Raw genomic sequence first — 12,371 nt, 5'->3', positions numbered from 1 at the left:
AATCTTTTACAATTCATATTCTTAAACAAAGTTTTGGATGCCATTGAGTTGACTTTGTTGATGTTATAACAGGATCCATAGCTTTTAACTAACTTATGAAGAAAGAAAGAAAGAAAGAAAGAAAAAAGGAAAAAGGCAAGGGAAAAATGAGTTTAAAAAAGGAGTGAGAAAGCAGTAAAGGAGTAAAGAGCAAGAATGTAGGGAAGGGAAAAAGTTATAAACATGAAAAATAAAGTTCAAAATGAGAAAGATGCGAGAAACTAGATAAATAGAGTAAAAGAAATGAGCGAGAATCTAGTAGGAAAAAAGATGAACAATAGAAGATAAGATTAAAATAAAATGGTCCTAAAATTAAGCTATCTTTTGTTTTTCTATAATAAACAATGATAATTGAATACTCGTCACTGATAAGTGATACTACATCCACTTAATGAAGTATGTAATTGTAATTAATATTTGTCTTCTCTAGTAAGGAAAAATCAAAGAAAGCTTTCACTCCTTGAGAGTATTAAAAAGTATCCTCAATGAAAATTTTTTTATTAAAATTATTTAACGAGACTACTATATTGTGTTTAGCTGCTCGTAGTGGTCAAATATTTGATAGTTCGAAAAAATCTGTGGAAAAACGATATTTTGGCTGTGGAATTTCATTCGATTACTTGAAAATTTTGAAAAGTTTTCATTTTTTTGATCACGAATAAAACCGGAAAGTGTATCGAAAACCGTCCGATTTGAATCCGATGGTGATGATGGAAATGGTGTGATTGGTTGAATTGAAATCAGCGTCAGAAGAACGCAAAAAAGGGAAGAAATTGAAGAGAGAGAGAGAAAAAAAAAATGAAAGCTTTGAATAAACAAAGAGATGAGTTGAAGGTGGAATCCACCAGTCCCGCCATTTGAGGTATCTCTTTTATTCACTGCTTCAGTTTAACCCTGTGTTCGGTCTCTCTGATAAACGCGACCCAACAAAACAATTCAAAGAAATGAATGCATAATTGGATCATTATTCAATTATTCATGGAACAGTGGATGTGAATTTGAGATGGGATTTTCTTTACCTTTTTCCCCCTTTTCCACTTGATTTTTTTATTCTGTTTTGTTAATTGAATAAATGGGGTTGCTGTAATTACAAGGGCGTGTGGAAGCCGAATAGAGTTCAAAGCAAAGCCGGCTCTTCTTCTTCTGGCTCTTCATTTTCACTGTACAAACTCAGTTAATCTATCTCACACGAAACCTTTAGTTTTTCCTTAACGACCCTCGCCCTCTTCTCTTCTCTTCTCTTCAACATCCTTTATTCGTATTTCTATACTGTTTTGATTCTTCTACTTTCTCTTTCTCTCTGTTTGTTTCTTCGTTTTTTTCACCTACCCGATCGGGGGAACCTTCTGGGGGACTGAAAATTTTTAGGAACGGACAGATTTGGACTGACCTTTGATGTGATTTCTTTGTTTTTCGTGGTAATTGGATTGGATTTTGAGTTTTTGATCGAGTCTGGCGGCGTTTAAGATCAATTCTTCCGTTTGTTATTGTGTTTTTGGGGAGTAAAAGGATTTTGAGGATTGGGTTTTTGATTTGAGGATATGGGTTGTTTTCCTTGTTTCGATTCGAGGGAAGAGGAGAAGTTGAATCCTGAAAAGGAAAGCGATGATGGTAAGCAAGACCATCCAATGGTTCCACCGAACATTGCCAAATTGCCTTCTGGTGAGTTTCTCTCTTCTCTCTTGTTCTTGATCTGGATTGTCTCTGCTGAAAAATCCGTGTGTTCTTGATCTAAGTTTAAACGATTCTTCATTGTTGTTCCTTTACTTGCTTCTTGTTAGTCTATGAAAGGTTTTGATTCGATGGAAAAAATTTTGTGGAGCTACTATTAGTGGACCCCAGTAGATTTTCTTAAATTTGATAGACTTGTGTTCTTTTCATTTGAGGAATCATGGTGAATTCTGTAGTATGATTTATCTAACTGATGGGTTTGTAATAGGGATCAGAGTCGCAATCAATTACTTGATAGGTCACCAAATCTGGCAATTGTGTTCATCCATTTTTTTGTATTCTGCATCAATCATGTTTGTATGCTAGTCAATAGGGTTTTCCAGTATTAGATTCTTCCACTTTTCGATAGTGGCTTCATGATCTTTTCTGCAAATGGAGTTTAATACTCCAAATCTCTTTCCCTAATTTTTCGGAGGTCAGATCCTAAAATTTAGATTGGTAGGAGGGCTGCATGCTTCAAATGGATCTGTTACTTAATTGCTCCGATGATATGTTTTGCTTCCAGGAATAGACAAACTTAGATCGAAAAGTAATGGAGGTTCCAAAAGGGAACAGCAGATTCCAAAGGATACGCCTCTTGTCAACATTTCTGCTCAAACATTCACTTTTCGGGAACTTGCAATTGCGACGAAGAATTTTAGACCAGAGTGTTTTATTGGGGAAGGAGGATTTGGACGTGTATACAAAGGGCGGCTCGAAAGCACAGGCCAGGTTGTGTGTCTATATTTTAAGACATCAAATATATACTGTTACAGGCATGAGCATACAAATTTCAATTATATGTTAGACTTGGATATTCTTGTTTGCTCTTTCCCCAAAGTAAATTCAGATTATCTTATGCTGGGAAAATAGTTTGGAATTGACCTTTTACTTGAAGGGAAAGGAGACATGAGAATTAGTCTTCATGATCTGCAAGATACATATCCATTAAGGACTTGTAAGGAGGATGAAATTAATATCAATTATCTATTTGAAGAAATGATGAGTCATCTAGAACTTATATTATGTTAGCTAGTTATTGTTGTCAAAAACAAAATATTGTTTCTTTTAAGTAGCTTAGAAGTTCCTTAGGCCAGAAAAATAGTTTGGAGTTGATTTATTACTTGTAGCAGAAAGGAGGAATCAGATTGTTAAGAACGAATTTAAGTCTTCCAGACTTGCACAACTCGTATCCATGCAGAACTACTATCTAAAATCGACATGTCTTGTCACACATATATATTCATATATGTATAAATTGTAGGACTTTAACTTGAAAATTTTACCTTCTTAAACTGGCACCAAAGATCATGATAGGGATCTACATCCCATCTGAAATAATTATACAATTTTCCTGCCATATTAAATGTTCTCAGGAGTTCGGATTTTTAAATTTTTTATTTTTATTTTTAGTTTAATATTTTATATAAATTGCTAATGGCCATTTTCCTCTCATATTTTGGCATTCAAGCTGAAGGTATTAGTATTATTTTATTTTATTTTAGTTTTTATATTTTTTATAATAAGATTGAAGCTATAAGCATTTAATTAGGTTATATTGTACTATTTTATGCCCTGAAGCTATTACACTTGATTAACTTCCAAGGGAAAATTGATGTGGCCAAGATGAATTGTGGTACTATTTTAACTGAATTTAATGACATAAATTTAAGGACCAATAGATTTATAGATGTATATGTCTGAGAACTGAATAATTCCTTTACGATATTATTTTATACACTATCTACTGAACTGTGGATTGATCTTCCAATAATTATAGGCGGCTTTAGTTACGTCCAAAAATTAGTCTTGATCTTTGTGCATTGGGAGGGAATCAGAATTAACTTTTGAGCAATCTTCCTCTTTCAATGGAAATTTCTGATCTGTATATTTTGCTGCAGATTGTTGCTGTAAAACAGTTGGATAGGAATGGTCTTCAAGGCAACAGAGAATTTCTTGTGGAAGTTCTCATGCTTAGCCTTCTACATCATCCAAATTTGGTGAATCTGATTGGTTACTGTGCTGATGGAGATCAACGGCTTCTTGTGTATGAGTTCATGCCTTTGGGATCATTGGAAGATCATCTTCATGGTAACATTTCTCCTGAGCCACATGTGAATAAAAATTCAATATATGTATTATCTTGTTAGAAGTCCTTTGTTCGTCACACCCTACAATTTAGCACGAAATTTGAATTTAGATCTAATGTTTTGATTGTAAGCCACTCTTAGCTCCCACTTGCACTTTTGTCATTCCACACTATATTTCCACTTTTCTTGTTAATTTAAGATTAGATATAGCCTAGAACATACTTTGAGAAAGGTTGAGACAGAATTTTTATGAATTTGTTAGCCTGATGTGGGCTCTTGGAGAAAGCATACCTCGTTACTATTAGGTTACCTTTTAGATCTACTATTCCTAACTTATACCAAATGGCAGCTAGATTTCTATTGCCCTAAAGCTGTTATTCAAAGACCATTCTATCTGATGAAAGAGCATGCTAGATGGACCAAAGGACTGTTTTTGGAGATGGGGTTGAAGTAACCAAAGTGAAGTCTCATGTTATGCGCTGAAATAAGTTTTTCTGGATCAACATTACTTGTTTGTGCTGAAATAACAAGTCTCATGTTATGAACTGACATGAGTTTTATGTGGAAATCAAAGAATACTGTTGAAATCAAAACAAACCTTTTCTTTTTAGTTTTTGGAAGTAATTTTCATCTAAATACGAGATAAATTTCCAGGTAATCTATGACTACATAGAAAAGAGGACCTCTTGTTGACTTATTTACTGTCTGTTGTTCATAATCTCCCCCTTGCGACATTCTTGAAGTTATTGAGCTTCTTGGAAAGGGGTGAAGGGAGGTCCATGTCTCGGGAACTTTATCTTGCATGTGGTTATGTGATTTTTAAGGAAAAAATTCCTTGTTATTTCCAATGTTATCCATTTTTATGAATTTTGTAAGCTTGTCTATTTGGCCATATCATCAGTGTTGTTACAATGTGAAATTATACATGTGTTGGAATTTGAGAGATGTGTGTTGTGATAACTTGCTAGTCTAGTTTATGAACAAAATGTAGTAAATCTGTCATATCAATCTTTTCATTTAATTGTTTCGTGCAGCCACTTAGAAATATGCTTGAGAGGAGTGTTGTTATATGCTTGATCATATTAATTCCATTTACTTAATAGATAATAGGAATAAGGAAGAACATGAATAAAAATTGTAGCAAGTTAATAAAATTTCTAATATTGTCTTTTTACTAAAGTTGTTTTAGAATCAGAATCTAAATGTAGAGGACTATCATGGCATTGTTTACTAATGTTTAGAATCAGAATCAAAGTTGATAGAAAAAGGTAACAAAAGGTGAGAAAAAATGGTAGTGGTACCCTCTAAAATGGGAGAATTGGAATGACATTCCTTATCCTCCCAAAAAGAATGAACCAATAGAAATATTTTATTTTTAGCTTAGGGCTTACCAATTGGGAATCGTGCTTTATACTTTGTCAGGTTTTTACCTTCTTATAAAGATCTCTTTCTAAAGATCTCTATAATTATTACTTTATATATGCATGTATACTGCCAATGGGAATGGGATTCTGCTGGATTTTGAGAGAATTTCTTGTTCTCCCTTGTAATTTTCTCCATGAAGAATGTTACTTTACTTCCAAAGCAAACTTTAAGTACTTTTAGCTTATGTCATTGTATCTTGATGATGATTTTTTTCTTCTTACTCAGAAATTCCACCTGAGAAGGAACCCCTAGATTGGAACACAAGAATGAAAATAGCTGCTGGTGCAGCCAGGGGTTTAGAGTACTTGCATGACAAGGCCAACCCTCCAGTTATTTATAGAGACTTCAAATCTTCCAATATATTACTTGATGAGGGATACCATCCAAAGCTTTCTGATTTTGGCCTTGCAAAGCTTGGCCCTGTTGGAGATAAATCTCACGTTTCCACCAGGGTCATGGGAACTTATGGTTACTGTGCTCCCGAATACGCCATGACTGGACAATTAACTGTCAAGTCTGATGTTTATAGTTTCGGTGTTGTCTTCTTAGAGTTGATTACTGGACGGAGAGCCATTGATAGCACCCGACCCCAAGGAGAACAGAACCTTGTCACATGGGTAAGATGTATATGCTATTTTTTTCAGCAGCTTCAATCATGTTTTGTTGCGTGCTAATTATAATTGGTCTTGTTTTATACAATGCAGGCGCGCCCATTTTTTAACGATCGCAGAAGATTCTCAAAATTGGCTGATCCACAGTTGCAGGGGCGGTATCCCATGCGAGGTCTTTACCAGGCTTTAGCTGTGGCATCCATGTGTACTCAAGAACAGGCTGCAGCCCGCCCGCTCATTGGAGATGTGGTTACTGCCCTGTCTTATTTAGCAAATCAATCCTACGATCCAAGTTCTCCTTCAGGTACTGCTGCTGCTGCTCAGAGAGCTTCCGGTGATCGGGATGAAAGACGGAACAGAGACGAGAAAGGTGGAGGGGTGGTAAAGAATGAAGAAGGGGGGGCATCTGGACGAAGGTGGCCATTAGATGGTCCCGAGAAGGATGACTCCCCAAGGGAGACTGCTAGGATTTTGAATAGGGATTTAGACAGAGAGCGTGCAGTCGCTGAGGCCAAGATGTGGGGAGAGAATTGGCGTGAAAAAAGACGACAGAGTACACAAGGCAGTTTTGATGGCTCTAATGGATAAGTAAATGCAATTAGAAGAAGAGATGCAAAAGGAATGATCACCTCTGTTACCAGTCCGTCTCCTTCTTTCCTGCACTATGTTTGATCACTCGAGTAAGAACAAAGAAGTTCCGATGTTAGGAGGGCTTATTCAAGCTTCTAAGTCGTTGCTTGTAGGCTGCTACTCCGTGTCATTTTGAGCAGCAAAGCAATTGATGTAGGGGTTGGGTTGATCCTTAAAGGGACTTTGATCGACACTTTTTCTCAACTTTGTTCAGTTAAAAATTTCCTCTTTTATGAATTCCCTTACCTACACATGAGGAAGAAGAAGAAAAGAAGAAGAAGAAGAAAAGGCAAGCATGGTGGAGGAGAATGTAGAGAGAGATAGACTCAGAAGGAAAAGAAAAAAGAATTGAAAACCTCAGGCTTGGCATTTTTGATTTGCTTATGTCCTGTATGATGAACTTGGTAGTACAACCAAAGAGATACAAAACTGTTTCAATCAGCCAATTTTGCTATTTTCTTCTTCCCATAAACCACAAGCTGGTGTTCTTTTTTTTCCCCCTCAAATTTCATACCAATGCACCTAACTTACTTTCACTTAGCTTCTTTACATATACAATAAAACTGAAACAACAAATTCAGCCTAAATACTAATCTAGGAGTGGGGAGGGGGATGAAGAATGATATAGGGAATGGGGAACGGGGAGTGGGGAAGCCATCCCCGACCTTGTTCCGTCCCATGAACATCTCTAGTCATACGCATCAAAAGACATGTTGAAGAACTCATAACGAATGCAGGAACATCTGAGGGGTTAACCTATTGCAACTCCTTCAAACAATGGTTTAAGTATATTCAATTCAACAAGCACCTTTTGGTCATCTCCTCATGACATTCATCACTTGAGTTTGGTTTCGTTTGTTCGTTAGTCTTGGTGTTCAACATTTTTCTTTCGACTTATAATTCTACTTTCCATCTTTCTCACCATATACCAATGTAACGAAGGTCACAAAGAAGAAAAATGACCGTCGATTTGATACTACCGAAATTTAGTCGTGTTGAACAATAATTTTATTTATGATCATATAGCAATATAACAAGGAAGATGAGAGAGCTTCCTACCTCTCCTAATTCTCACATAGAATACTGAAATGATGGATTCAAATATCCTACCAAATAAGATAATTCGCTATATAACTCACCAATACACATAATTAATTATCCCTCACTCACGCTCACGCTCACACACTCTTTCTTTTCTCTTACATGCATAAGCCTTTGTAATTACCATTGACCTATCACTATCAGTTTGTTAGACAAATATTAGTTCTTTTGGCATGTTGTGCAATGTTGATATGGCTTAATGAAAGCAATTGAAATGTGCCTTGTCACCCAACTCAATTCTGTATATATACTTCTTTCATCAACATGATTAATCTTCATTTAAACAACAATTTTAATCCCAAAACTTTCAAACGATTTGGTCTTTAAACTTTCTAAATTATTAATTTAATCCTTAAACTTTCAAAGTTTTTAAATTTGTAGATCTATTATACACAAAATTGAAATTAGTTTCCTATTTCATCAAACATAAAATTCAACATTAGATACTTTGGTACAACATAACATAGAATTATGCAAAAACATGTATGTAAAGAGTCAAAATTCATAAACTAAATTTATAATTTGAACTTGATAAACAAACATGAAGGAGAAAAGAAGTGAGAAAACAATAGGATGTAATTAATTATAATAGTAATAGATAAAAGTTGGAGGAAAGGAGAGAGAAAAGCCATCTTTTGGGTGATTGATGATGATGTATCAATCATCATCTTCTTCTTGTTGCTGTTGTGTTCACTCCCAATTGTATATAGAAATGAAAATATACACAAATTGATTATTATTGCTTTTGTCACAGTTGATTGTCTTCTTCTTCAGTTTCCTTCTTTATTATTATGACTTCCTTAATTTGTGCATCATTTCCGTTGGGCTTCATAGCATAAACCTCAGAAATTGCTATGCTTTTTACTACTACTTGTTCTGGCAGTTTCTCCTCCATTATCTTCCTCTTTCTATAAATTGCATATACCACCATTTGAAGCAATCCCAATATGAACCCTAACACATTTGGAATCTGTTCGCAATAATTTTTTTTGTTAATTTAATAATTTTGAAAGTACATAGACCCAAAGAACGATATATTCAATAAAATAAGGTAAATATTTTACTTACAGCAATGCATATGTCGTTCAAGAAAAGGCCATAAGCAAACCACATGATGGCACTCAATGTAAGGAAGAATGAGAGTGTAAATGGCATAAACTCAACACTCTTTGTTGCCATCACTTGTCTCTGCAATCAAAGTTATGTCAATGATATCCACTTATTATTTGGGGAAGAAAATAAAAATTTTGGGCTTCTTTCTTTTAAAATTTCGAGTTTGGTTTTAATTTTAATCTCTAAGTTTCTAAGTTTCAAAATGTTACAATTTCGTTGTTGAAATCTAATTTCGTTTCAATTTAGTTCTTAGGTTTCAAAATCTACATTTTTAAATTTGAATTTTCATTAAATACTCAATTTATATCTTTACTGGTAATGTCAATTAGTTAATTTAAAAGAATTATAATTAATTAAGTTTCGCTATTTTCTGTTATTATTAAAATTAAATTTAATATCTCACTTTATAATTATTTTAAATTAATCAATAGACATTAATGTCAAAGATTGAAAGTGTGAATTTAGTGAAAATAGAGATAAAAAATGTAAATCTTGAAACTTAAGAAACCAAATTGAAATAAAACTCAAATCTTAATGGTAAAACTATAATATTTTGAAACTTAAGGACTAAATCGAAGCCAAACTCTAAACTTGAGAACTAAAGTATAAAATTTTGAAACCTATGACTAAATAGAAACTAAACTCAAAACTTAAGAACCAAAAAGTATTTTTTATAAATTTACTCTACATTAACAAAAAAGACCAAAGTTGTATTGTTTTACAAATACCTTTCTCGATTTTGTGTTTAATTGTCTTTTTAATTTTTAATTTTGTATCGAATAGATTCTTGACAAATTTTAGATTTTTTGAAAATCATTTGATTTATTAGATATAAATTGTAATAGAAGTTAAATTCATAACAACTTCAATTCTAACTAATTCTAATTTGAAATATATACAAAACTTGAAAGTTCAATTTGTATTTTAGCCTAGGTAATTAGACAAAAAAAAGTTACTTAATCAAGTAATAGAGAAGGAATTGCTTAATTATTAATGCAATTATTGCGATCATGGGATAATTTTTGAAACCATAACTCCAAATAGATGAGTAGATACAATAATTTACAGGTTCCTTTAATTTAAACAAAAGGGACTTTTTTTAGGAGAATGGAGAAACTTTATAGTACTAGCATCATTTATATTTTCAACTATATGAGTATTAGATTTAGAATTATGAGATAATATAGTAAGGATCCGTATTATATAAAAAATTTCTATAATAATGGAAAGAAAATGAAATAAATACTCACCAAAATGCTTAAAGGAGCTGCAAAAACAGAGACAGAAACAGCAACACAAATCCAACCCATAACATCAACACGATTTGAAGGTTTGGAAATGAAGTGAATGGCCACAAGGATCAATCCAAAAAGTCCCATGTTCATCACAGCAAAGATTCTTATAGTCAACATCTGCCCCAAAGAAAAGAAAATAATAATAATCATCGAATGTATTTTCACGATTAATAATAATTTAACATGGTATTAAAAGAGGAGATTTTTGTTTTAAAATGATCTTGTAATAATGTATATTTTTTCCCTAGTTAATATGAAGACGAGAGAGAATGTTAAGAATATAAAGACTAACCCTGTCTGGGTTGGCAGCGAATATGATGAAAACGATGAAATAGGCAAACTCAACGATGCAGCCAAAGGAGTTGATGGTGATGAGAAGAAAAGTGTTGGTTTTGAGGAAGGCATAGTAGAGCCAAAGGGCGGAGCTGAAGAGCGCCACTAGATACGGTAGGGCGTGGAAGCCCTCCGTGGACTTCTTTTTCCATATTCGGTAAAATGTCGGTCTGAGAAGAGAATGGAAAAAAGATTTCAATTCAACCATTTAATGCCCTTATTTTTCTTTATTTTCTCGTTGCTTGTAGGAATGCTGAACTATTAGATGTATGAAAGAGACACTAAAAAAAAAAAATAAAAAATACATATACTTTCAATAATATATTTTATTGTATTTAATTCTACAAATGCCCTTTTAGTGAGAAATTCCCATGATGAGTGTGTCGGCAAATTTATTAGAGGCTGTTTGGGTGCTAACATGAGATGATATATCCCCACATCCTATATCATCTCAGTGTTTGAAGATTCATTATTCTATCTCACTGATTTTAATTGTTTGTGGACCCATTTTCAGAACGTGTTTCGTATTTCACCATCATTTTTCTTCCGTGTATACTATACCATCTCAGTGCTTGAATATACTCGATTGTTTATATTCGATCAAAACTCTCCAGACATTAGAACTTCTCACATCTTATATCATCTTAGCATCTCAAACAATTCTTTATTGTTAAAAGAGAACGGAAATTGAGAAGTGGAGATTGGGATAAGAGGAGAGAGAAACTTACAAAGGAGCTAAGTAGACAAAGAAGGAAACGATGTTACCTGCAACGGAAAATTTTCAAGTTAGTTGAGAAACCATTAATGCATGTGACAAGCCTCACTAATTAATTAATTAATTAATGCTTTTTTTTAAAAAAAAAAAATTGTTTAGTTTGATTCTCATTTTTACAACCATTAACTTAAATAAATAAAAACAATAATAGTTATTATATAATTAGAAGAAATACAGTCCCACCAAGGGTATATTTTTCTCTTTGATAACACGATAACAAAGAAAATAGATTTTTGGGTTTGTTTTTGTAAGATTTGATTTTAAGAATTATTATCAAAAGGGTCTTCAAAGAAAGTCACGGGAAGAGACCATTTCTTGAATGGGATACATTCATTATCTTATTTAGCTGATATTAAACGGTGATTATTATTTAGATCATATTTTTTAATTCAAGCAGACAAATAGTTATAATATTTTGGTAAAAAATTATTATTCAAATTCACCCTTATTTAACAAAAGATATTAAATAAGGAAAATATTCAAAGTAGTTGCATTTATCTTTGTGCAGTCCAGATAATTGTCAAATAAAAAACTGTCATGTGATAATTTTTTATGATAATTTTTTTTAAAAAAATTCTTTGTACATAAATGAAAGGAGCATGAAATTAGGTGCAACGGAATAAAACGAGGTTGGAGATTCATACTAGGTTGGGGTAAAGGAAAAAAAATGTGAATGGGTTAATGATTACCAAGAATGCCAAATGTGAAAACTAAGAGATGAGGAGTGTGAAAAATGGCCATTTTTTCTGCCTTGAAAGCTTGTTGTTGTAATTGTTGTGTGAAGGAGAGGTTGGCTGGGCAAGAAACCCTAACCTCTCTCTCTCTCTCTCTCTCCTCTGTTTCTTGCCTTATCTCTCCTTTGCCCTCTCTCAAAACAGAAGATGATGATATTGAGAAGAAGCATTTGGAGATATTTGATTTATATAGAATGAAAAGTGATTGTATAGAAAGAGAGAGAGAAAAGTTGAATACAGGTGGAGAATTGGTAGGTAAGTTACCACAAAATCATGCATCCAACCCATATGTGCACCTTTGCTTACTCCCACACATCTCTTACGAACTCTTCTTTTTTTTTTTTTTTTTTTTTTTTTTTTTTTTTTTTTTTTAGTTTTACGAAATTATTGAATGAGACTATCACAATAGACGTGCATTTAGTAATCAATTTTGTTTGTAATATAATACGAAAAAAAAATATCAATTTATATACTTAAATTTTGAAAGTAAAATCTACCGTCAGTAGTTGTATCAA

At 33.2% G+C, this 12,371-nt stretch overlaps 2 protein-coding genes across 2 annotated transcripts; one reads left to right on the top strand and one right to left on the bottom strand.

Moving 5' to 3' along the window:
* The first annotated feature begins 821 nt into the window (after positions 1 to 821).
* LOC120067069 (serine/threonine-protein kinase PBS1) lies at positions 822 to 6,977 on the top strand. Its single transcript, XM_039018452.1, has 5 exons — positions 822 to 1,701; positions 2,276 to 2,481; positions 3,651 to 3,840; positions 5,490 to 5,881; positions 5,969 to 6,977. The coding sequence occupies exons 1-5, from the start codon at positions 1,581 to 1,583 to the stop codon at positions 6,461 to 6,463; spliced, it is 1,404 nt and encodes a 467-aa protein (XP_038874380.1). The 5' UTR covers positions 822 to 1,580; the 3' UTR covers positions 6,464 to 6,977.
* A 1,184-nt stretch (positions 6,978 to 8,161) lies between these two features.
* Positions 8,162 to 11,996, bottom strand: LOC120068165 (bidirectional sugar transporter N3). The gene is given in 7 exon segments (XM_039019870.1): positions 8,162 to 8,366; positions 8,368 to 8,576; positions 8,675 to 8,794; positions 9,970 to 10,131; positions 10,307 to 10,517; positions 11,076 to 11,112; positions 11,812 to 11,996. Coding segments are annotated over 7 exon segments (861 nt in total). The 5' UTR covers positions 11,864 to 11,996; the 3' UTR covers positions 8,162 to 8,296.
* Between the last annotated feature and the right edge of the window lie 375 nt (positions 11,997 to 12,371).

Source organism: Benincasa hispida, chromosome 12 (assembly GCF_009727055.1).
Source record: "Benincasa hispida cultivar B227 chromosome 12, ASM972705v1, whole genome shotgun sequence".
NCBI lineage: Eukaryota > Viridiplantae > Streptophyta > Magnoliopsida > Cucurbitales > Cucurbitaceae > Benincasa > Benincasa hispida.
This window is presented reverse-complemented; position numbering and strand designations above follow the sequence as displayed.

Bases quoted from the DNA above. Each gene is read 5' to 3' on its own strand.
- LOC120067069 (XM_039018452.1), top strand. From the start codon at position 1,581: ATGGGTTGTTTTCCTTGTTTCGATTCGAGGGAAGAGGAGAAGTTGAAT. The intron at 1,702-2,275 runs GTGAGTTTCTCT...TTTTGCTTCCAG, and splicing joins CATTGCCAAATTGCCTTCTG to GAATAGACAAACTTAGATCG. The intron at 2,482-3,650 runs GTTGTGTGTCTA...ATTTTGCTGCAG, and splicing joins GGCTCGAAAGCACAGGCCAG to ATTGTTGCTGTAAAACAGTT.